General features: G+C 38.2%; 2 protein-coding genes across 2 annotated transcripts; both read left to right on the top strand.

Annotated features, from left to right (window-relative positions):
- The first annotated feature begins 7,704 nt into the window (after nucleotides 1–7,704).
- gm2a (GM2 ganglioside activator) lies at nucleotides 7,705–10,459 on the top strand. Its single transcript, XM_027003635.2, has 4 exons — nucleotides 7,705–7,965; nucleotides 8,040–8,192; nucleotides 9,198–9,380; nucleotides 9,685–10,459. Exons 1-4 carry the CDS (start codon nucleotides 7,864–7,866, stop codon nucleotides 9,838–9,840), a joined length of 594 nt encoding a protein of 197 aa, XP_026859436.1. The 5' UTR covers nucleotides 7,705–7,863; the 3' UTR covers nucleotides 9,841–10,459.
- A 2,868-nt stretch (nucleotides 10,460–13,327) lies between these two features.
- ccdc69 (coiled-coil domain containing 69) lies at nucleotides 13,328–21,521 on the top strand. Its single transcript, XM_027003627.2, is given in 9 exon segments — nucleotides 13,328–13,590; nucleotides 16,301–16,364; nucleotides 16,781–16,959; nucleotides 17,921–18,082; nucleotides 18,253–18,354; nucleotides 18,647–18,766; nucleotides 19,196–19,293; nucleotides 20,272–20,369; nucleotides 20,372–21,521. Coding segments are annotated over 9 exon segments (972 nt in total). The 5' UTR covers nucleotides 13,328–13,542; the 3' UTR covers nucleotides 20,473–21,521.
- The last annotated feature ends 2,563 nt before the right edge of the window (nucleotides 21,522–24,084 follow it).

Below are 24,084 nucleotides of genomic sequence, written 5' to 3'. Positions count from 1 at the left end.
AACACTAATGTATACTCCTGCCACAACAGTAGCAATTGCAAGATTCTTGCTTATTATGAAAATAAGATTTAGCATTCAGCAAACCACTGGATGCTGTGCTCCTTTGGGAAATAATGTCTTATGTGGAGATGTGTATGAACACACAAACTTATCAGCTTTCACTCAGCTCCCTGTGATGGTGATAGTCATTTATTCAGCCCCAACTCAGTCCTCTGTAGCATTGCTTGATCTATGAGAAGGGCAGAGAAACAAGTTAGTGAATTTGCTATGTACATAAAAACTATATAAGGAAAAATATGGGTTTAACTTCAGATCTTCTTCTTTAAACTCTAATAATGGGTTGTTCAAAATAGCTGTGTCAGAACTGTAGCTTGATTTATGAAAAAATAACACCTGTAACATTTTTCAAGGCCAGCTCTTTTTCTTTGAGATGACAGCAATTTTCTGCAAACAGCACTCTTTGTCTGTCAGATTACAGGAAATAGATTTATCTTTGTTAAACACAGGTGTGTTTCTTCACACACACACACACACACACACACACACACACACACACACACAGACAGAGAGAGAGAGCGAGAGAGAGAGAGACAGACAGACACACACACACACACAAATGACTCAAAGTTCCAGAAATTGGGACCATGTTCTTTGTACGTGCATTGTAGTTTTTATTGTGGTCAGTTGATGAGTTGAAGTAGTTGAAGTCTGAAATGCTGCAGAGGCTGAGTGCACAGAACGAACCCTTTGCACAGAACATCAGAGATGCTGTCTGCCAGCCCTGCACAACAATCACTGTCAAAATGCCAAGTCTGTGTGTGGACTGGAGAAAGTGTTTTGGTAAGAGATCAAATTACCAGTGTCAATCATCAGAACTGCAATTACAAAGAGCAAAGGCCATCTTAACTCAGTGAGTGACAAAGCCATTTATTTAAAGCTAAATGAGATTACTTTATGAGAAGGCAAGATCTCTGAGTTAGCAAAACACAAGGAGACACATGTTTGTGTCCTGGGGACTCCACTGAATAGGATGTAGCCTAATTATTGGATGCAACTCTGAACACTATTTGTCAAAACCTCCCATTAGGAGGTTTTGACAAGGGTAAAACTAAAGAGTACAGAAACCGAGGAGCATAATCCTCACAATAGTGTCTTATTCTCCTGTTGTTCTGCTTCTGTGGAGTGATGCTCATGCAGCAACAACACCTGTAATTAAAAACTTACTGTGTGTTCCAGGAGAAGAAATACAGCAGCCTACTGCATAAGCCTGGGGGTTTAAGAAATTATACAATCCTTTGCCTACAAATTATTGTGTGTATGCATGAATCTGAAAGCACTGTACCATTCCTTTTCTGCTCTACCAGTGCTGTATTCAGTTGTTCACTACAGGCATAGGTCTGAGAAATTGTAAATGAGTGGATCAGCTGAGCAGTGCACTTCTTGTTCACTGTGATGCATGATTGCCCTCTGTGTGGCATGGTTCCACCTCCTCATCCTGCTTGAGGGAAGGTATCAGTGTATCAGCAGGGGTCAGAGCCCACCAGGGCTACCAGGAGAGAGTGCTGGCCTGATGCGACAATACCCATCACCCTGCTTTCAGGGGACGGGGGGCTCCTGGGGTTGGGTGGAGGCCAGCATGGGGGTGGCGGGAATGGAAGCAGGAGTAGGGAAGGCAGATGGAGCAAGGTAGGGGGAGAGGGGACGGGACCCGGCCCAACACAGCACGCACAGGAAACACAATCAAACTCCCAGCGGACCTGCTGGGCCTGACACGCTGCAGCACTCTCTCGCTCTCTCTCTGCCTTTCAATTTTTCTTTCTTTCCCTTTTCCACTTCCTTTCCAACTGCTTCTCTTTCTCTGTCTGTCTTTCTCTCACACACACGCTTAAAACACATTCTTCCTTGACAGTTCTTTAGGATTGCTTTTTACGATTATGGAAACATTGCCATATGCCTATGAATTATCATGGGCTGATCACTGGCAAAATTACAAGTGATCATAGAAGTAATCCATTCATCTTGATACAATAATGACATTTTAAAAATATCATTAATATACTTAGTGTCTATACTTTTACTAAAGAATTACATAAAGACATGTAATATCATTTCAAAATGAAGAGCATTACCCGGTACAACCCCAGACTGAGTATTTAAAGTCCTGTATTACTGTGTCTTTGTTAGATGGCATACAGTGGGTGGTGTAGCTCTGTGCAGCCTCTGTCTGTAATACCCAGTGTTTGTTGACTGTGCTGAAAACTGGTTTAGCCAGGAACCGTGACTCTCCAGATTTGCATTGTACATTTGTAAACCAACCTACCTCACTGTTGACAACTGATGGCACCTTTTCACCTCCAACTCAATCTTCTAGAATAATTCCATATGTTAGTATTGAATCCACAAAAGATGTTGACAAATAGAATTACCATTTCACTGTTCATAAGACCACATAGAATATATCACATTGGCTACTAAAATCAATTACCATTTTTAATCTGTCACGTCATGGGGCAGATTATCCTTGTTAACTATCTTGTTTATGTCCAGAATGGTATTTTCACCTGCCCATCTTTCTCTGCGTTAAGAACATGGTGATATTCAATTTGTGATAGACAGCAGACAGATTCCAGTGCCAATTATTACTTGGTAACAACCTTGGTTAGGGATTCTGGTTTGCCTGTAATGCCAACACAGCACAGAAGCAGATGGTCAGAGTGTGACTTGCAGAAGGCTCTGATAAGATGAAGTGGATTTGCTCACATTTGAAATAAAGAGGTTCTGTATTAAAGATGTGGGGGTTTGCTTTCAGTGCTGATCTTGGCAAAAAGAGCTTGCTCATGTGTTACACCAGGCAGATAAGGAGGAATGCATTGAACACAGCAGACGTCTTTGGGAGTATACTTGGCCAAGAACCACCTCACCACCATTACACCAATATAAATACAAATACACACACACATTTTGCTCAGAGGTCAAAGGTCTGACTGTAAATTTTCATCGCATTCTTGGGAGGGACAGGCAGGAACGGTGGTTTACTTAGCAACATTATTTTGTGGGTAGTTCAGTGGTGTGCTAAGCAATGTGAATACATTTCAATAAAATCTCTTTCCAATTTCCATTTACAAAAGAATGCATGAAATGTTGTCACCTGCTTTATGCGTTTACATCTTTATATGGACTCATTAATTAATTTATATGGATTCATTGGACTAACACTATCACCATTCCATACAATTATCTATTTTCTACAGTATAAGCCAATGTCATATGAGGATAACCCAGTGTATTGTACAAAGGTAAAAATGTTTATACAAGATTGAACCCTGAGCAGTCATATATGAGCACCCCTATTCAGGAAAATATGGAATGTAAGCATAGATCAGTGTCTTATATGCACTACTTCTACTGTGACCTTTCACCCACTACATTCCCCACAAACGAGAACACATTCCACTATCATGGTAGTATCTGTTTCCTCCTAAGGCCCCAGTCAGTCTCTGGATCTGTGTCCGGGCAAACATACCTCTTCATATTGCTCAACCACACTCAAGGAAGAGTTTATTCAGAAAAGAGATATTTCAGCTTCAAGAAATGTAATGCAGAAATGTTAGCTATAATTAATTGTAACAGCAACTTCTGATTGCTTTAAATTGTTTCTCCCAAATTAGTGTTTGTTTATATGCCCTCAAAAGTGAAATGTAAATGAATGATTGACATTCTTCATTTTTCTTGCTGGATAAACAATTATTCTATTTTTTACTTTCAGGTGGTGTTATATTTTGACTGATTGTAAATGCTGACAATGGCATTTAAAATATTTAAACATATGTATATTTTTGTTGTCAAGATAAAGTTTATAAAAATGAAAAAGTGTGTCCTGCCACACTTATTTGCTATATGAATTTTTGTGTTCTTATCTGGAGCAAAATCAGACTGGATATGAACAGATGTTTGACAGAGAAAACTTTTTTTTTTTTTTTTACTTATTTGAACAGTTTTCAGGAGTTTATGTATAACTAAATCACACATGTTCTGAACTTGCCCTGGGGCAACAGACTTTTCCCAGGAACAAATTTTTTCTCTGTCTTATTATTATTGGTAGACTCATACTGGCTATTGATATTTCAACTGTCAGCACATCTCACGGGTTCAGGGAATATATTTCAGTCAGGCAGGATTTGTTCAGTTGTAAGGATGCAAAGAGGATATTAAAATAAGGACTCATCTTTAATAGCCCTCAACCAAGACAAGAGAGTTGTTCTGTGATATTGCTGCAAGCATGCGTGTGGCCTTGACCTATAACGGAGCTTCGATAGGTGCCACGCACACATGGCCAACAATTCAGACAATGCAGATAAACAAGTAGCTCAGAATACTTAAGATATGACAAAATGAAAACATGTTAATGTTATATTACCCACACTGTTTATTTGTAGAAAGTATGAATAATTTTACTGTCTGATTGCTCAGATGTTTATTTGTTTTCCTGGGGTTTTACAGTTTACAGTTCTGTGCATTTGATTAGTGTATGCTTTATAATTTTTTCCCTTTTTTTTGTAGCCTATATCTATGTTTTCTCACAAATTCCACCCCCAGATTACGTGTCAAAGATGTGTCTCTACACATCTGAAGCTGTGATGTTTCATAAGTAACGTGGATGAGAGGTGTTACCCGTCACTGCCGCTGGTTTAATTATGACAAAGAGCTTTCATATTACTCCAGTGTCCTTGCACGAGCTCTCCCAGGGCATGTCGGGATGAGTTACCACTTCTTGCACTCTTCTGCCTAAAGGATGCATGGCTGAGAGAGCTGAAGGGGAAGGATGGCACAATGAGATTACAGATTGTTCAGGACCATTTGACAAGAAACAGATAGACCCCACTCGTCAGCCATATTTCACTTAGCTTTGTGAGTGTGCAACAGAAAGAAAAATAACTTGCAGCACAATAATTGTCAGTGCTACAAAGAATCACTGCATCTATCTGTGAATGTGGGTGCACTTTAGGTAATGGGTTCCTTTAATGACACATTTTGAGCTGTGTCTATTGCAAATGTATACAGCATATGATTTTGAAAACAGCTCACTTAGAAGTGTTTAAAATCATTTTGGAATGCAATGTCTACAAGTATACACCTGTGTGATATATTAGACACACACATTGCTGAAATTTGACCAGCCAACCCAATGCACAACTACAAACTGCACATGTTTAAGGGGACATTTGGTCACTTTGCTTGCACAGCTGTTGAAGGATCTCTGTCTGAAACATTCTGTTTCTCTGGAAACTCTGTGTACTTTACTACAATTTTAAATATCTCTATATCTCTTAGTAGAGTACACTGCAGTGACTCACACAGAATTTTCTTTGGATTTATATATATATATTATATATATATATATATATATGAAAATTCTATATATCTGTGTGTGTGTGTGTGTGTGTGTGCGTGCGTGCGTGTGAGTGAAAGAGATGGTACATATTTTGCTTGTATATACACACATACATAAATGCACACCGGGAAATTCAGCTGTGTGCACATTCAGGCCACATTTTATCTGTTGTTGTACTCAGACAAAACACACTGATTTGGAGACATACAAATCAGTTTTTGGAATTGAGCTGAAGGTATCTTAAACCCTATGACCTAAAGTTACCTAACCGAAATTTGAAATATGCGATTCATATCTTTATTTAGGCATGAATTAGTGCACCACTTAAAAGATATGCATCTACTTCTGTAGCAGTGCTTAGATGCTCAGGGACTGATGAGATAGAAGTTTCTCACGGTTTATTCTGTGGAAACAAGGAAAGGAGGGAAGCATGGTCTTCTCATTATTAAATTTAGCTTTTGAAAGATAACAGCACAGAAAAAAATAACTTTTTCCTTCCATGAAATTCATTATTTCAAAGGTTATAACATCAGTGAGGTGATTATGTGATCTTGCAGTATGGTACTTTGTGTTAATTTTTCAAATCATCAAATATGCATCACCACCAGCCTCATGGGCACACAACAGGATGACAAAATATTAGCTAGGCAACTGATAAAATGCACTGTACTGTATATCAATAAAACAGTGTGCTAACATTGATTATAACTAGTCACATTGATGTTTAGCACTCAAATACAGGAAACCGGTTGATATTTTCTAGCACTTGTAATACAGGCCTTGTGCTAAGATACATCAACCAGAGAACCTCAATAGTGCTTACAGTAACATTTTAAACCACCAAAGCTCTCCAATGTCCCAATACTCCATCCAACTCAGCTAGCTTCTGCTTTTTATGGGTTATGCAGACAGTGGACACAAAAAGTGAACCATATACATAAAAAATTTAATTTCATTTAGGAATTCTTGTGTATGCTGATTGTAATCATGGCAAATCTGTACACCCCATCACATTAAACCATCTTATTTAAGTCATCCAAGTGACAGAGTCTCATGTTTTTATGAATGCAATGAATCTAATTCTACAAACGTAGTGTGTGTCAGTGCTTGTACGAACAGCAAATTAAGACATCAAAGAGGAGCTTGAGTAGCTATATACAATAAACTTTGTACTGAGTTTGAAAGGCTGAGTGTATGTGTGTATATATATATATATATATATATATATATATATATATATATATATATATATATATATATATATATTCCCTTTGTGCAGTAATTTAGAGGATTTCAAAATGTCATTTTAATATAAAATATTAACAAATATACTGAGGCGCAGTGATTATATACCATTCACTACCATCTGCAGGATAACAATACTGGAAAATATATAAGGAAGACAATCTGTTTTAAAAAGTTCAAGAGGCGACATCACACCCTGGGTTCGTTACACTGACCATCTGGGCACTTGTAGTGCTTAATTAAGTCAAGCTTATCTATACCAACACGTATACAGGAAAACAATAATAATAATAATGTTCAAGAAAGAGATCCGCTTTCGTTCTTTCTCCACATGAAGTAACAGAGAATAAGAGAAATTTGGATATGCTTAGGGAAACAAACAGTTACTCACTGTAACCCTTTAGATCAAGTGTGAACGGATATTTTCGTAGTGGGCCTAATAGAAACGGCTCTGTGTTGTGTACTCTTATCAAGAACAGATCGAGATATGAGACCACTGTGCGCATATGGGCTGGCATTTACCTGTGGACTCACACGCGGTGAGATTAAAAGTGACTCATGCACACTCGCAGTGTCGTCGTATGGCTATTGTGGATCTAGTGAGGAGCAGCGTTTCACCAACGCTGCCGTGCAGCACAGGGTTCACAAATACAAACTGGTTTCAAAAGCATCAGAGTGACGACCTGGTATATCCCCTACCGAAATAAAACCGCGCATGACACCTGTGCGTGCGCATATCTTTTGACACTGGAGGGTTGAACTGGTGTGGACTCAAAATTATAATGCAGTGTCGACCTTCGAAAGTGGAAATAGTTCCGAAAATCTGTATAAAAGTGGAACAACAGTACGATTGCTGAAATCATTGGATTTGGTTCCGATGTGGTGTCGCCTGCATCCTCGGTTTAGTTTACGTAGGATTACGAGAGGGAGAATCGACACTGCCATCTTGTGGTTTGAACAAAAGAACGCGTTGCGAAGTTATTTAGAAGTGTTGGGTGGTTTGTGTTCTCCTCCAGCCTTTAGAGGTCTCTGTAATCCAGTAGGATGTGCGGAAGAAGATACGAATGACCACCTCCGTGTAGTAAACATTTGTGTTCAACCTCATCGGTTTGGAGAACTGTAGCGTGTCTTTTGGTGCGTAGTATACAGTAGGCCCTTGTGAATTTTTAAAGTCTTTGTTACTGTGATTTATTTTATAAGCAACGATTAAAGTTTAGCTGTAGACGATGAGTTCTAGCAAGTTATTGGTTTCTTTATGGACTGTACTTTGTTTTTTAATGCAAGCCACATGTAACGTGCAAATCAGGAGACCACTAACAATAGTCAAGGTAAGAGTCGTATAGCCAACAATATAGATTATCGTAGTTCACGACAACTTTTTAACTGTTTTATCCCTCGTTAGCTTGTGGGGTTTTCTTGGGAGAACTGCGGAAAACCTGGAGATCCATCTGTTATGAAGACTCTTGATTTGTCTCCAGATCCCATTCCTATTCCAGGAAATCTGCAAGCGTCTGCGTCGGGCACAACATCCGTGGCGCTAGTCTCACCTCTTTCTGTAAGTTAAGATTTTGTGGAATAAATTCAGAGTGCTCTATTTAATGTTTGCGCGCTGAATTTGGTACTGTAACATTAGCACCGACTGAGCCCAGGTTTTATTGTATGATAAAACAATATTGTATGATATTGTTTGTTTCAGTGAGAGTCACGATTAACGCTATCAGCGTCGATTTGTATTCCCATGCAGTATTTTACCTTGGAACTTGTTTGGTGATTCAGTTTCAATTAGTCAAAGGTTTATACAAGTGCCCCAGTGTTTGCACACTACAGAAGTTCACTTCTGCTTTTTCTATCTCACCACTCAAAGTAACATTTTGTTCAGTGCCTTCAGCTCTAGTCCAGAATTGATTATATAGCATGTTAAAACTGAAACAATTATAAAATTGTGACTGTGTTTAAACCTAAGTGAATTAATTCCACCCCCATCTCCAACCCTTCTGATTGTAAAGTCTTTACCCCCGCCCCGTGACCATCACAAGACTCCAAAGAGCTGATAGTTTGTTTCTGTGAGAGTCTGTGATTAACATTATCAGCATCATTTTATATTCCCATTATGTATATTATCTTGGAACTTGTTTGGTGATTCAGTTGAAATTATACAGGTTTATACAAGTGCCACATTATTTGCATACCACAGAAGTTCACTTCTGCTTTTCCTCCCTCACCACTCAAAGAAAAACCTGTCCAAAGCCTTCATCTCTAGGGCAGTATTGATTATATAACATGTTAAAAGTGAAACAAATATAAAATCATGTGACCTAACTGAATGAACTCTAACCCCCATCTCCAATCTTTCTGATTTTGTTCTGTATTTATTTTCCCCCCTCGTGACTATCACAACACTCCAACGAGCTGATGGTTCCAGAAGACCTTTTGTCAACAGCTGGATAACAGCAGCCTTTACATATTCTACATACTCTTTACATAGGACTACATACTCACTTGATTTTATGAACATTGAGCAGGAAACTGATCTGATGAACTAGCAGTCTAATTATTTCAGGTGAATGTCACGCTGGAGAAAGAGGTGGCTGGTATCTGGGTCAAGGTGCCATGTCTAGAGGAGATAGGGAGCTGCCACTATCCAGATGCCTGTGATATACTGAACCAGCTCATTCCTCCAGGCCAGGACTGCCCCGAGCCCCTGCACACATATGGCCTTCCCTGCCACTGCCCCTTCAAAGCAGTGAGTGTGATCACAGGATGTTCTCTCTTTCAACTTTAAAACACATTTTTCCCTGTCTCGAAGGGACTTTCCTATTCATCTGCAACTAAACAGATTGCACAAACCCAGAAAATGAAACATTACTTTGCTTACTGAATTTACCGATTTTGTGAAACACTTTTTATTGTTTATAATTGTATAAACCAATTTTATAAAAGCTCTGAATCCTCATCTCCCCCGTTATTGTTTTGTATTTAAAAGTTCTGTGACTTTGATCTATATTTAGGAGTCCTAATATATTTCTGTGCTTCTTTTTTTTTTTAAGGGTGACTACTCTCTGCCTCAGTCTGATTTCTACTTGCCCCAAATAGACCTGCCGTTCTGGCTGACCAATGGCCAGTACAGAGTGCAAGGGGTTTTGGGAAGTATGGACAAAGAGCTGGGCTGTCTTAAAGTTAGCCTCTCAGTACACTCACTGTAATTTACAGAGCAGGGAGACGGTGTGAAACCTATTTGCAGGGTATTTGTATTATGTTCATTAGTGACACATCACCAGGCAAGTCTGATAAAGGAGCTTGCATTTTATCCAGTGGGTTATATTAAATGAGGGGCTTGCATATCTGAATTTTGAAGTGTGAACAAAACAATCAAACAAAAAAAAGCATAGCACCTGATCTTTCTAGTTGTTGGAGTATGACCTTTAAAGATGACCTTTTAATCTGAGGTCATGATTTTGGTACATCAATCTATTCAAGGAAAATTTCATCTCATTTCTCTTTTTTTTATGGTAAATCATTGGTAGGTGTGACTTGAATTTACTATTTACATTAACCCAGGAAAAAGGAAGAGCGTTTCAGGACTTTTTCTTGGGTGCTGTACATGTTCAGATTGAGATGGTGTCTTTTAAGTTTCTTTCTGTTTTACTAGATGATTTGTGTCTTGTTTTCTTCAAAAGCTGCTTTAAGCAAAACTGTCTTTAGCAGATTAATTTTATTTAGAGATAAAAGAGGAACTATGACCATTTATAAAACATTTTAATTTATAATACTTTTCTGTGATTCTTACAGTTTGTTTTCAGTGAATAAAAAGGCTCTCATATTCGGATGTATCCAATTTATGCATGTACCCAAACATAGTAGCTTGCAGACTACACTTTAAACGCATGATGGCGCCAAAAGCTACTGATACATCGAGCATTCTCACTTAAGCAGATGGTTGACTAAACAAAACAAAACTCGGTTTTTATATCCCCTTAAAATTAAGAATTAAGTAAGTATATCAAAAAGCTTAAAGAACCTTAATTTTAGCCTTGATTCTGGATCATTATTAACAATGCTGTTAAAATTACCTATGGTGGTTTAAGATATAAGAAAGTTAATGATCTCTTTCGTCACCTAAATGAAAGTGTCTTTAAGAATCAATCATTTTTATCAAATTAACTTTAAAGTACAGATTTATTGGTAGAAATCATTATACTTTCGTTTATATATGTATTTCATGTGATGGTTGACCTCAGTGTACAGAAACAATGTGTTTACTTAGTCACACACAACTAATGGTTGCTTTTGAACTAAGCTTTTTGTAAATAGCAAATATGTCATCCAAATGTTAAAAGAACTAAATCCAGGAGGTGAAATCCTCCACACTATGGACTGCAGAAGGTTAGATCATGAAGGTGGTGCCACATCTCTCTTGCTATCATCATTCCTGGCATTCCTACTTCTACAGAGCATTTTCCAAGTTTCTTGACCAGCTTCACTGCAGATGTACAGGCAGATAGAAACCCAAAAGTTGCAAACCTCTACCGTGGGTGTGGGTGTATGTGCACACACAAAAGCATGCATGTTCATGTGTCTCTGTAAATGTCATCTGGCTACCAGTCCATCATGAATTTGGTAAGAAATATAACAATCTTGGTAAAAGATGTCCAGTGTGGTTTGTGCTGTTATGTGTATTTATTTGATGACTAATGAGCAAATTACTAGAACGTGGGCTGTGCCTGGCCATGTTACATCATCAGACTGTATCAACCTACCATGACCATACAACTTTTGGGGAGATTAGTCATTTTCTTCTAACAGAATAATCAACATAATGTTTAGGTGGGATTTGGTGCCTATAATTTCTGTGAATGCTGCAAAAATATTTCCTTCGTTTAGTCCATTAAAAACAGTACTTTGCCCCAAAAAACAACAACATTTTAAGTTATAGTGTGTAACTGCTTTGATTTACTTTCCTTAAGATGGTGGTTTGTTTTACTTTTCTAGTATTCATAATCCTTTTTAAAAATAAAGACTTTTCTTTAAAGCCACTGCTATAAAGTTGCTGGTTTTTTGATACCCTCTGGTGCTAACACCTGTGGGTGTGTGTGTGTGTGTTTGTGACTGAGAGAAGGAGAGAGATCACCCAGGGTCTTGGAAGCAGTGGAAAGAATGTTATCTTGCAACTGACTGTGAGCTTGAGTCTGGTCTGTTTAAAACAGTGGCACAACTTTCGTTATCCTTTTGCAGCACATGTACTTACTTGACAGACCTTGTCCAAGTGACCTTGCCCATGCTTTACTGGTCCAAATATGCTGTCGATCCGATTATCAGATCTCTGTATTACACAATAATGAGGAATGTAAATGCTCATATAAATGTTCTCAGTGTGATAAATGGTGGGTGCCCTTAATCTGTGAAATCTGTGACTTTATTTAATCCTCTTCTTGACTCGATTCATCCCATAGGACATATGGTGCAAATGTGACTGAATTTGATCTCTGAATTTAACTCTTTGCTGTGCTTAATACTACTATTATTAAAGTGTGCACTAATAGGGGGAAGCTCTAACTTTCCCATGTTAAGAACATGACTTTACAATTAATGTGTATCTTTAGCATTTCTCTCCTTTTAGTGTGACCAAACTGCTTTATGATACTTCAATGTCATTGTTCCTGCAGATAGCACTGTAAACTCTGATTTATCAGACAGCTTGCCACTTTATTTCAGCCAATAAACTTGAAGCCTGCTGGTAACTGAGACTCCACAGCTGCTGCTCTATGGAAAGTTCCTCTGTTCACATACACCAACAACTGCTTTCTTCTTATGTCATATTAGAGCCTTCCTTTATAAATAGACTTGGGTTTAACAAAAATGAAAGTGTTTCAGATTCCCCAGATGAGCTGAGGTAGGTTATCACATCAATGCTTAATATAACCAAATAAGAAGGCCAAGAGGCCAAAAATAAATCATGCCTCTCTGCACAGGGATACTATGCCTATTACATTATAATGAGATGATCTCAAAGGTGAAACTTTACTTAGCTAAACATAAGGCTAAGATGTCAATTTACATATACAGGTAATAAATGTGACCACAAATGTGACCACAAAAACTGGTTAATAACATTGTTAATATAGTAGATTAATATAATTTAATATAGGCATTTTATATCAGTCAGTAGAATCTAAACACAAATCATGCACACCATCAACATGCTTTGTCATGTTTTTGGGATTAGAGTAAATCACCAATTTATTAGAAACACCTTGTAAGCTTACAGAGTCTTATAGTCCATTTAACACCTATGATGTGTTAATACTGTTTTAAGAATGGTGTGTCATCCAAATTATATCTAGTTAGCAGTGAGCCTGTGGTCAGAAACTACTGATGAATGGAGTGAGAGAATGATTGACAAACTGTGCATGTCAGTAGACTACAATTATAGATGTTTCTAATAAAGTGGCTGATGGAAGTATGGGACGTCGGTGGTGGTGGTGGTTGTGTTTTAATCTCAAGACTGTATTCTCACCGAGAGCATTAAAAACAATAGTAAAATGTTAGGGCGCACAATCTGACATCACTCCATGCTGAATATCGAATGCGCAACTATATTGGTAATTAAGGTAAAATTCAAATTATATGTGAAGTCAAATGCACTTTAAGATTACTTTCATGATTTTTCAACTCTCTCTTACTATTGTTTATTTGGCGTCTGTGATGCTTGTTTTGCGTTTGTGACGACACAGATGAATTCCGTTCGTAGATGTTTAATTTGTTTAAAGAACTGTCTGCTGACGCCTTTTTCTCCCCGTGGTGAAGTAGGAGGTTGACTTGTAGGTTTGTATTTTGAACCAGCGGTAGCCAAAAACCTTTTCGATTTCTGACGTTTTCGTTAGACCGAAGCGGCCTGGCAAGAAAACATGGGTTGTATTAATAGCAAGATGTGTATCCGAGTTCCACGGAAAAAGGTAGGCATGAAACTTCATCTTTGGGTTTTATTAGAATGTTACAGATTAAATGAAAAGGTCACAGACCTTTCAGCGCGAGGAAGCTGTAAATCAAACATTTGTGAACTGTTCACTGCTTCATCCAAGTTGGTTATCTGGGTTACTTCCTTTCTTATGGGTCTTTAAGTTAGGCTTGCAGTCGGTGTGGAAATTCAGGGTTGTAGTCTGCTTCGATTTGTAAATGTTTTAATTAGGAGCAGCTGCTGGACATGCAGACTACGAATTTTACAGTTTAGCTTTCCACATCAACGGTTTATTATTATTATTATTATAAATAAACGAGCAAATCGGGTAAACATTTGCTTGTTCCGCATTTTATTATTAAAGACCGTTACAATCTGACGACCGCATTCTCATCAGTGGCCGTAAATATCAGCAATTGGACTTTTCTAAGGTTATTGTCTTTCTATTACAACATCATAGTGTTTTTATCTGGATGGGCGGAAATATTTTTTTATGCTTGTAATCCTCCTTGTGCCACGTAAAAACACGAACTGTTTTTAAAATTAAGTGAAAGCTAGGAAATGTTATTATCCCAGATTTAGACTAACCTGCTAGATCTGCTGCACACGATCCTTTGCACAAGTTCTAACGTGACCTACAGACGGACACCATCTAGTTCCTCGGGCCCTGCTAATCTCGAAGCCATGTGTCTATGGTTGACATGGCCAACTGGAAAAGTGTGAATGTTTCCAAAAGCTAAGCAAGACAAGTCTGGGAAACGGAAGATTTATTCAAAACAACTTCAAAACATATAACCACATGTAGGGCACTGAGTAATAAAGTTAAGGGTTCGTTAACGCGAAAGAACATTTGTTGCCTTGCTTCAAAGGGCTAACAAATGTCGAATGGCTTGTGGTTTAATCTGGTTTGGGCAATGAAAAATCCTGCCCGAGTTCTCCATTTATGCTTTGCCATTTAATAAACATTTTAGCAAATTAAATAAAGCTTCTTTTAATGTAATAATGAATGTTGCTAATATAGTCTAAATACTTTACTAAATCTAATGATTTGCTCTGATAACACACCTTGCTTTTTGTTTTTTTGTTTCGTTTTTTACTTTCCCCAGTTGTTTATTGCGGACATTGCCATGAAAGACTTGAGTCAGATGACAGCTATCTTAAGGTTTCTACCTATGCAGTGAACTAGTTTCTTAAAAACTGACTGAAATGTACACCTACTCAATGACATTTTTATAATCCTTAATTTAAAAAAGAAATTTTGTAAAAATGTTTTTAAGAAGTGCTATACTTAATGGAAAATGCAGAAAAAGTCTGCATTTTCCTCACAGAACTGAGTAAAGTTGTTCGAACATGAGACATCTTGCACTATGTGCATTTTCGTCTTTGTTTGTACATCATGTTTGACTTTGGCACAAAAGTTTTAAAACATAAAATCGCCTGCAAACTACCACACTACTGGCCTTGAGATGCCTTAAACAGTCGCAGTTGAACTGCACTTTCCTACCGCATACAGAAGTGCTCCCGTTGAATTTATAAATCTGCATTTTGGTGTTTTTTAAATGGGTGTGGATGAGGAATTTAGAATGATAGTAAATTTGTAGACTTGTCCAATGGCATAATTTTTCATGGTTTGTGTGTTGTCTTACTTACTTTATGATTGCCTTGATGCTGATGAGTTTCCATCTTGTGTTCACTTACAGACTATAGCACATCTTTAGCCAGGTATAATTTCTCAGTTCACCACTGACTTGAACAAGTTTTTATTGCTGCACATGGTCATTGGTGACAACATACCATACTCAGCAAAGGAGTGATATTTGCATGATATTGAATGTTGCTATGAATGAATTGGGAGTTTTTACACACAAGTGTCACAGCACGCTGTGTTGATTGGCATGCCACCTAAATATATCCCAGCCAATACTGGTCAAGTGGTGAGGAATTGAATGGTGAAGAGTAGGCCAACAAGAATGAAGTATAGATTATTACTATACATCTACAAGATGTTATTAATAAAGTGGGTGTCAAGTGTAAATGTTTATACACATGACCACATCCAAAGTTTTGTAAAGTATATGTTAAGTTTGACTTGGAGTTGGTGGTTAACAAAACTTTAAGGTTGGTTCTCTAGACCAAGCTTAAACCTAGTCCAGATCTAAGAGGTTGTTGGGGGTCATTCTCAACTGATTCTATAAGTGCTTCAAATGTAATTTCTGTTTGCCTGTTCATCGTACATTTCTCAAGTAAAAGTGTATCTCAAGATGATGTGACTTTTTTTTTTTTTTTCCATTTTGCATTGAAACAGCCATCTGTTTTACTACAGTATGAGTAGATAAGATGAGTAGCATGCTTAAACTCGCTTACAAATGTGTAGTCACAGTGTCTGTACTGAAATAAGCAATTAAATGGGCGGTTGGTTGGACAGCCAGGTATGGTTCTCAGTGTATTGTGTTACTGCAAGGAATTTGTGATGTCATTGTTATGTTATCTTCAGTGAATGCAACAGTGATATTTAGACCGATTTGGAGTGGTTGAGAGAGAAATCTGTATGCAACAGGTGTAATTATTAGTATGCCTTTATTGATCGTGTCTGAACATTCATAAAAATGGCCTTAGAGATAACTTTCTGAAGTAAGCTTTCCTTTGAGTTTTTATTGCTGTATGTAGTGTCTCCAGTGTTTTAAATTCAAATGTTTTGGACTCCTCAGAAGAAAAGCATCGCAAAACAAGGGACACCTGTTAAGGCGATCAACAGTGCTCATGATGGAAATGGTGAGTAGTTAAATCACATCACTGCACTCAGCATGGTGGTGATGGTTAAATAACTTCACTTTATACAGATAAAGAACTTAAACAAACACAACAGAATGACACCTGTTACTTCTGTCTGTAGCTTATGTCTCAGGTTTGTTTGTTTTTGTTTTCCTTCTGGTGCAGCTCATCCCATCTCCCTAGCACCAGGGATCTCTATTTGATCTATAATTTTTTATCTGATAAAAGATGCATAGCTTGCCCAACTCTTTCACTGTTCGACTGTGTTGCATCTGGCATACGTTTAGTAATGTAGAGACCTGTTCATCCTCATGTGGTTTTGGCTCCATGACTAACAGATGGCTACAGTGAAATGAGAGGCTGAAGAGCAGGTAGTTGATCTATAATGGCTTAAATCACTGTGGTGATCTCCCCAGGAAAACTCCCCAAGGAGGACCAAAGCCCCAGCCTGAAGACACAGCTGGAAAAGTATGAGTGGCAGCTTAAACTCCTGCATACAGTACTGGCAGCCTCAGGGATTCAAGAGCGAGAGCAACTGCTGCAGGAGCATCAGAATGGAGATCTTTGTATGCTGGTCCACAGCATTACTCAGAAGGTAATGTGTTTTGTGCAAAGTTTAAATGCTGTTATTTACTGTATATAAAATGGCCTTTACTGGCATTTAAGATCTGAGAAAGTTATTGCTTGCCAGTTCATTTGAAGACATGTAGCAACAAGCTGAAAGCTATACAGCTTAAAGCGAAACTGGAGAACAAAGGTGAGATTGTCAGTGGTGATTTTGAAGTCATCACCTGTAATAAACAAGCCATACTTTTTTTTTCAGATGTAGTTATTGGGAACAGTGCCTGTTCCATGTGCATTTTTTGTGTATGAAATCAGTGTTAATGCTTCCCCCTTGAGAAGGGCTGGAATTTTTTGCCAACCTCTGGCCAACAATACCAAACCTGTTCAATAAGAAATGCTTTTGTAAATGAAGTTGGATTAATCTAGGCAAACGACTCCACTTGTTTTATATGGGAACGCAAGGTAGTATGTGTATTGACTCTACAATCCCTTGAATGGTAGATTTGTGTACATAAACTTGACATTTATCATATCTGATCATATCAGTATGGGTTTATTGAAGAAGGGAGGCTTATTGTAATGCACATGAAGGAAAATTAAGACATTTAATTGATTGGGATCATACAGCTGGTTCTGGGTGAAGAAAAGAGATGATTGATTGATTGTAAACTGCCCATTCAAGGGCTTTTGAGAGATCATCACAAGACACACTCAGTGTTTACAGTTTAGTGAAGTAAAAATAATCTGTAGTAGTGGGCAGGTTCTTTTGGAGGCTTTTCGCCCATTGCAGTGAGATACGGTCATTTCCTCTCAGTCTGAAACCGCAGCTTCCTTAAGTCAGACCCTAGCTGTGAGACATTTTTGCAATTTTCCCACAGATTCTGAAAAGTTAAGTAGCATCACTGGTGAATCTGCATGCTTTATTGAGGTGTGTGGGTGTGAGCATGCATGCACACTTACTACCATGCACACATTTTTTTCCTCATGAACAGGTTAAGACTGAAACCATTGCTCAGCTGCTTGCTCTTCATGAGGAGCAGATGAGAAACTGTGCAGAGCAACACCAGAAGAAAGCAGAAGAGATGCAGCACTTACACAGTGCTGAGAGGAGTACTTTAGAGGAATTTCACATGGCATCTAAATGTGCTCTGAAGGTACAGTATGTATCCAATAAAGCACTGCTAACGGGCTGTTCAGGTCTGCCTGTTAAGAAGTCTATATGAAAAGCACTTTAGAAATTATGCATCAGTGTGCCACATTGCATATACCAGTAGAATGTTTGAATATGGTCTTGTGGTGTGAACTTTGTCTGAACCCTTGACAGGAGCAGATTGACATGCTCACAGCAGATCTGAAGATGTTCACGGAGATAAAACAGCGTGTGAAGGAGTCAACACTAAACAGAGATCTGCAGAGAAACATTCAGGTGTAGAAGAGAATGACCGTCATAGGAAAAGTTTATTTTTTTCAAAATAGTAGTATTATGCATTATCTTAATCTGTAGGCAAGCCAGCATTTTCAGTGACGCTGAGTTACGTTAGAATAAACGTAAACTAAAATCAAAATGTAGGCAAATGATGATATAAATACAAGACAAATAAATAAAAAGAATAAAACATTAAGTAAAATAATTACAATGAGATGCAACCAGGCTTATATTTAAAATCTTCTAATGTAAATAACAGTTCAATAACAGCAATTTTCCCCATCTCTTTTAGACGCATGGCAGCCCTGGTGCATTCTGGGAACAGGAGCAAGAGAGTCTGCTCTTCGTCATCGAGATGAAGAAAGAACGTTTACAGAAGCAGGGAGACAAGCTGCGGCAGATGGAGGCACTGGTATAAACTCCCACTCACCATTTTTGGTCAGGATGGAAACAGCTGACCTCTTGCTCTTGCACTTTCAGGGTGGACTTAACATGGTTCACCAAAATCCACAGTTTCAGTATGTCTTTTTTTTTTTTTTTTAATGGCTAGTATAGAACCTCACTATGCTGAACTTTTATGGCCATTTAGGCATATAAATATATTATAGTATTTACAGATTTCCAAGTTCATTTAGGTGGATGCTTTATGTAGAATTTGACCTCAATTTTTAAATACATTCATACTTAAATTGCTCGTTTCTGATCTTTTAAATTTTTCTCATGTGTATAAACAGTTTTAGGTGTCCAGACATTTTGTTCAAGTCATGCACAGGAGATTGTTGGCTTTCACTATTCTGTTTATTAAATTGTCAGTGATTTTACTTCCATGCTTTCTTTTCAGATCGAAAAAAACTTTGCTCTGGAGGCCCAGGTCAAGCAAGTTCTATGTCAGAACGAGGACCTCAGAGTTCAGATAGACAACTATCAAGCACTCGTACGGTATGCCTTCTTAAGTTGTAGTCTGAATTTCCTATCAGCCAAGCATTAAAAGGATGGGTTGTGTTTCAATACTTAGGCATATTAAAATGGCTGTTTCCTATCATTTATAATGATAAACACAAACCTTGCCAATATTTTCAAGGTACTCCTGTATATTCTCCCTTTATTGTTCTAGGCAGATAATATGCCCTTGGAAGTTTGCAAACATCATTTTTTTAGGTTTCGTTGACCTTATTTTGACACCCCACCCTGAGGTTGTTTAGATAGGCGGTAATGTACTGACTTGCTATCAGTTTTATTACACTAGCAATTCGAAGTCTAAGATGGCAGTTCATAAATTGTCAGAATGTACTAGAGTAGAGGTACTCAAATATAGACCTCAAATCCAGTCCTGAGCTTTGTAGTCTCCTGAGATTGATGAAATGATTAATGCAACTGATTGGACACATTATCACAGATGATCCCTAGATAAAGTGAGGGTGGACAATCTGTAGGAGGTGGTGGACTGTGATTCGAATGCCTCTGTACAGTTGCTATGTATGTAATTGCCATTTTATAAAGTCTGGGTGGGGAAAAATGCTCCTTTAAGGTAATGAAGGAAATCATTATGATCAAAGCTCTTTAGTTTGAGGTATGTAGCTAAAGACGTCTGTTCTAAGAGGTAGGCAAGTCACTGGGTTAAGTAACAGTTTAAATTGCTAATTTTCAAAATATGGCCTGATCTGTTTAGTCTTTGATATACAATGGTGCTCATTATTCCTGTAGAATAAAAATGTATACAACTACATTCCTTGGGGCAAAGCATGTAGCGGAATATTTGTTGTGTGCATATATAGCTCCATCTTGTGGTCACATGTTATTAATGTGAAAGACATGGTAAAAGAAGACTGTGTGAACCTGAAGAATGATGCACACCTGTCTAGGCCCACTGTCATCTCTACCTTTTACAAATTGGACTTTTCCCCCCTATGGTTTCAGGCAATTATCCAAGGAGCAGAGTGAGCTGCAGGAGGCCTTCAAGAAGCAGTCTTTGCAGGGCCAGAAGATGACTCGGGAGAAAGAGGAGCTCCTCTTTAAGCTCTCCATGATGAAGACTCCTGTTGCAGCAGGAGTAAACAAGGAGTAGACAAGATGTCTACTCTGGCAGCCATGGTCCCTGCAGAAGTGTCTCCCAGCTGACCCACACTCATCCCTACTACCTCATAGACTTTACCAGCCCATGCCTGCTGAGACCTCCAGGGTTTACACCTCAGTGGCTCTGTTTCACTCTGCTGTTGGCTTCCAAGTCGCCAATTTTGAAATCATTTTTTGTATTTTAAATTGTTTTATGTCATTTTAGTTGTAATGTTCCATTTTGGAATAACGTTGGACTTGGCATTTATAACAGATGTGTTCATTAAATCTGTTACTGTTATAGAGATTTTGGGCCAGTTTATTTGTTGTATTTGGCATAATGTACTGGAATTAGACAGGTAGTAGATTCTTTCTTTTTATTTTTATTTTTTTCCTGGCCAAAGAAAATCCTTATTGCCTTATAACCCTGTAGCAGCCAAAAGCACTTTTAAGTGTAGTTTAAAGCAACATCCCCCCCCCCCCTTGTTTTCAGATGCACTGGCACTTTTACAGCAGTATTTTCGTGTGTGTATATGTATATGGGACTGTGGGATTCTGTGTCTTGTTGGCACATGCCAAACTAGTATGTCTGCATGCCTCCACCTATGGACATGTGCACATGTTGATTTTGAGCACCTTGAAGTTATGGTAATGGAAATTTAACTAGTGGCTTACTGAAGAAACCTAATGTTCGGGATTTAGGCCAGTATGAACGGCCCCTGGGAGAGAACTTCACCGTAATGGACAACATGAAGAGCAGCCCTGGGTACATGCTGGAGGGCTCCCCTTCTGGATTTATGCTTCCCATTCTGTGTAGACAAGTGCAGTAATGAATTGGACAATGCATTAACATTTTTGTCAAAGTAGCAGTTTGAAAGTTTTTCGCTCTTATTGCCTTCTTTTATGGCCTGTTGCCCTGTTTTTGTATGAGTTCTGTTTTGTACATTTGTTCTAAATAAGTGCCTTTTGAAATTAGCTGTATTAAGACAATTAAGTCTCAATAAACACTACATCCAAAGTGTTTGTAAAATCCATGGAGTATTTGAATGCTGTGACGAGTTGTCTGACGTCTGAGATGGGTTGTTTTTTGTTTTTTTTAAATTAAAGGAGTGACCGAAGAGCACTGACTTGATGCCTGGGTCTTTTGTTAGGTCTACATAAGGTGTCCTGAAACACCTCCAGAGTTTTGCTCACCCCCAATATATTATACCTCAGCTTGATGGATTTAAAAACACAGCCAATTTGTTTTTATGTATACTCCAAATGCAACTTTCTTGTGATTAGTTCTCTTTCAGTTCCAGGAACTTTTTAAAATTAAGATTTAACGATAATGAAGGTCTAATGAATGAACCTGTGCTTAAACTCTGATGATGCAGCACTAGTGTGATGATGACAATTAGACACTAGGGGGCAGAGCAATGATGTAGCTCCTGAAAAGAACTAAGAGTAGAGTTGGTTGTGAAGGTATTTTTTCAGATGATGTTTGCATTCTGGTGTAAAATAAAACTGCATACTAATTGCAATGTATGCTATTTGCATCACAGCATAAATAGCAATGTATGCTTCTGTGTGCTAATTGCACCCCAGCATAAACTGTATACTGTTTATACCTTTGTGTAGTGTAGTGGGGGGCATATCCAAGTGTATGACACATACAGAGTTATTTGAGAATATGTGAATTTTCTGTACTTAGTCACTGCCAAATGCCCTTATTTTTCTTTGAGAACTAAATATGTGTGTGTGTCACTCCTCTGTCCTGGATGTCACTAGTACCCATACCTTTACATTTTTTTTGTAAAATTTTTTTAAGAAGGAGGGAGGCTTCAAATTATAGTGTTGTACAGTGGTCAATGTTATCATCACCAGGGGGCAATATCTACCTTATATTACCCCTTCCTGTCTTTTGTAGAGCTGGTAGCTCTAACCCTAACCCTAGACACTGAATATTATTTTGAAACATTGTAAACTCTTTAGAAATTGAGTTACTATTTTTCTCCCAGAATAGCCAGTTTAAATTATAATAATGCTTTCTTTGTGCACTTTTCTTGGGGTTTTATTTCTTGCTGTCTTTCATATTGACCAGACTGTGCTTTTCTGTTTTGCTCTAGCCTATAAAATGAAATCTGGCATATGTGAGTGGGACACAAACTATGCATGTAATTGTACCTTCTGTAGAACTGCATGTGTATTTAAAGGCAAATTAAGGTAAATGAAGGGGGGTGGGGGGGCATTATTTTACCTATGCAGTCTCTCGCCCTAGAAGTGAGCTGGTGTTGGTTAACTAGTGACCCTTTTAGCCCAGTCAAGTTACTCAAGACTCCACTTTCACTCTGGGCCATACTGAGAAGATGATGAGTGGAAGTCCACTCATGACAAATAAGAGTATAAAAGATGTGATTGACATACTGATGGGTGATGTTTGCCCTGTTGGGCCCCATGGTCTCTTCATACTCCCTGCTCACTTTGCAGGAGGGACACTCTGTCTTTCACTGCATCTGCACCCTTGTGGAACGGCTCAGCAGATGTAAGAGGATCACTGGCTCTATGGCTGTTTGACATGTTGGGACAATACCTGCCCAGCCAGCAGGATAAGTGCAGGTCAGTCCCCTGTAGTGATGTCACAGGGTTCCCAGAGCATTTAGCATCCACCTGGGATGGATCTCTGGGTCCCAAGAGGAAACACTTGAAAGGGATACAAACCCAGAACAACACATATCAGACCTCCAGTCAACACCGCATCCTGTTTCAGCCCCTTTCACAAATAGAGGTGCTGACCTACCTGCACTTAACACCTTGCACCAGTAGTCTTCTAACAGGACATGGTGGATGAATTAAGAAGCTTAACCTCGCTGAAATCTTTCAAGCAGCTCAAAGGCCTTGCTACTCTTGAATTGAATGTGTTGTCCTTTGTATTAAAAAAAAAATGCATTCATAATATTAAATGTGTGTCACAGTGGTAGCGTAACTGCATTACAAATTTAATAGTCTGTTTATAAACTGCTTTCCCCAGAGTTACTTTTTCCTTCCAAAGGTTGTTAGAACCTTAAACCTTTTAAAAAGTACAATTGTGTTAAAGGGTCTACTTTGTAAAGAACAAATGTAACTGATTAAATCTGGAATTAATACTCCAACAAATAAAGTGATGCTCAGCCTCTTTTTACAGCCACTTCCGATAAAGTGGGTCAGTTTTTTTGAGCATTAAATGAAAACACTGCAATTACAAAGTGGCTTTACACCCTCCTCTATTTATTCTGTACATTGCTTCGACAATTGTTTAGTGCCTGCACTGTTTCAATTAAATATTGACGGTAATTTGATAAATGATTGGTTTATTTAACGTATATTAAAATTATGAGACGCTAAAATCAGTCAAGACCATTGTTTAAAACACCAGCGATAAAAACAACAACAAAAGAGAATACAGCAAATTATCCTTCACTACGCCACGTTAGCTGGCTTGAGGAACTATTCCCAAAATCGGTCTAAAGATAATTAATTATAAATCAGAGCGCGAGAGGCATATTTATACAACTGCATGGCTTACTTTTTTGAAGCAACACGGGCTGATTTATGACCGGGGGATAGGAGCATTAAACTCGTTTTAATTTAGCTGCAGATGTGTCTCTCCAGATGTGCATGTTGCTAGTACACAATAAAATCATGTTCGATATCCAGTAT

This window comes from Electrophorus electricus, chromosome 12, assembly GCF_013358815.1.
Source record: "Electrophorus electricus isolate fEleEle1 chromosome 12, fEleEle1.pri, whole genome shotgun sequence".
NCBI classification, from domain to species: Eukaryota; Metazoa; Chordata; class Actinopteri; order Gymnotiformes; family Gymnotidae; genus Electrophorus; species Electrophorus electricus.
Note: the sequence above shows the minus strand (reverse complement) of the source record. Positions and strands in the feature narration are given on the sequence as shown.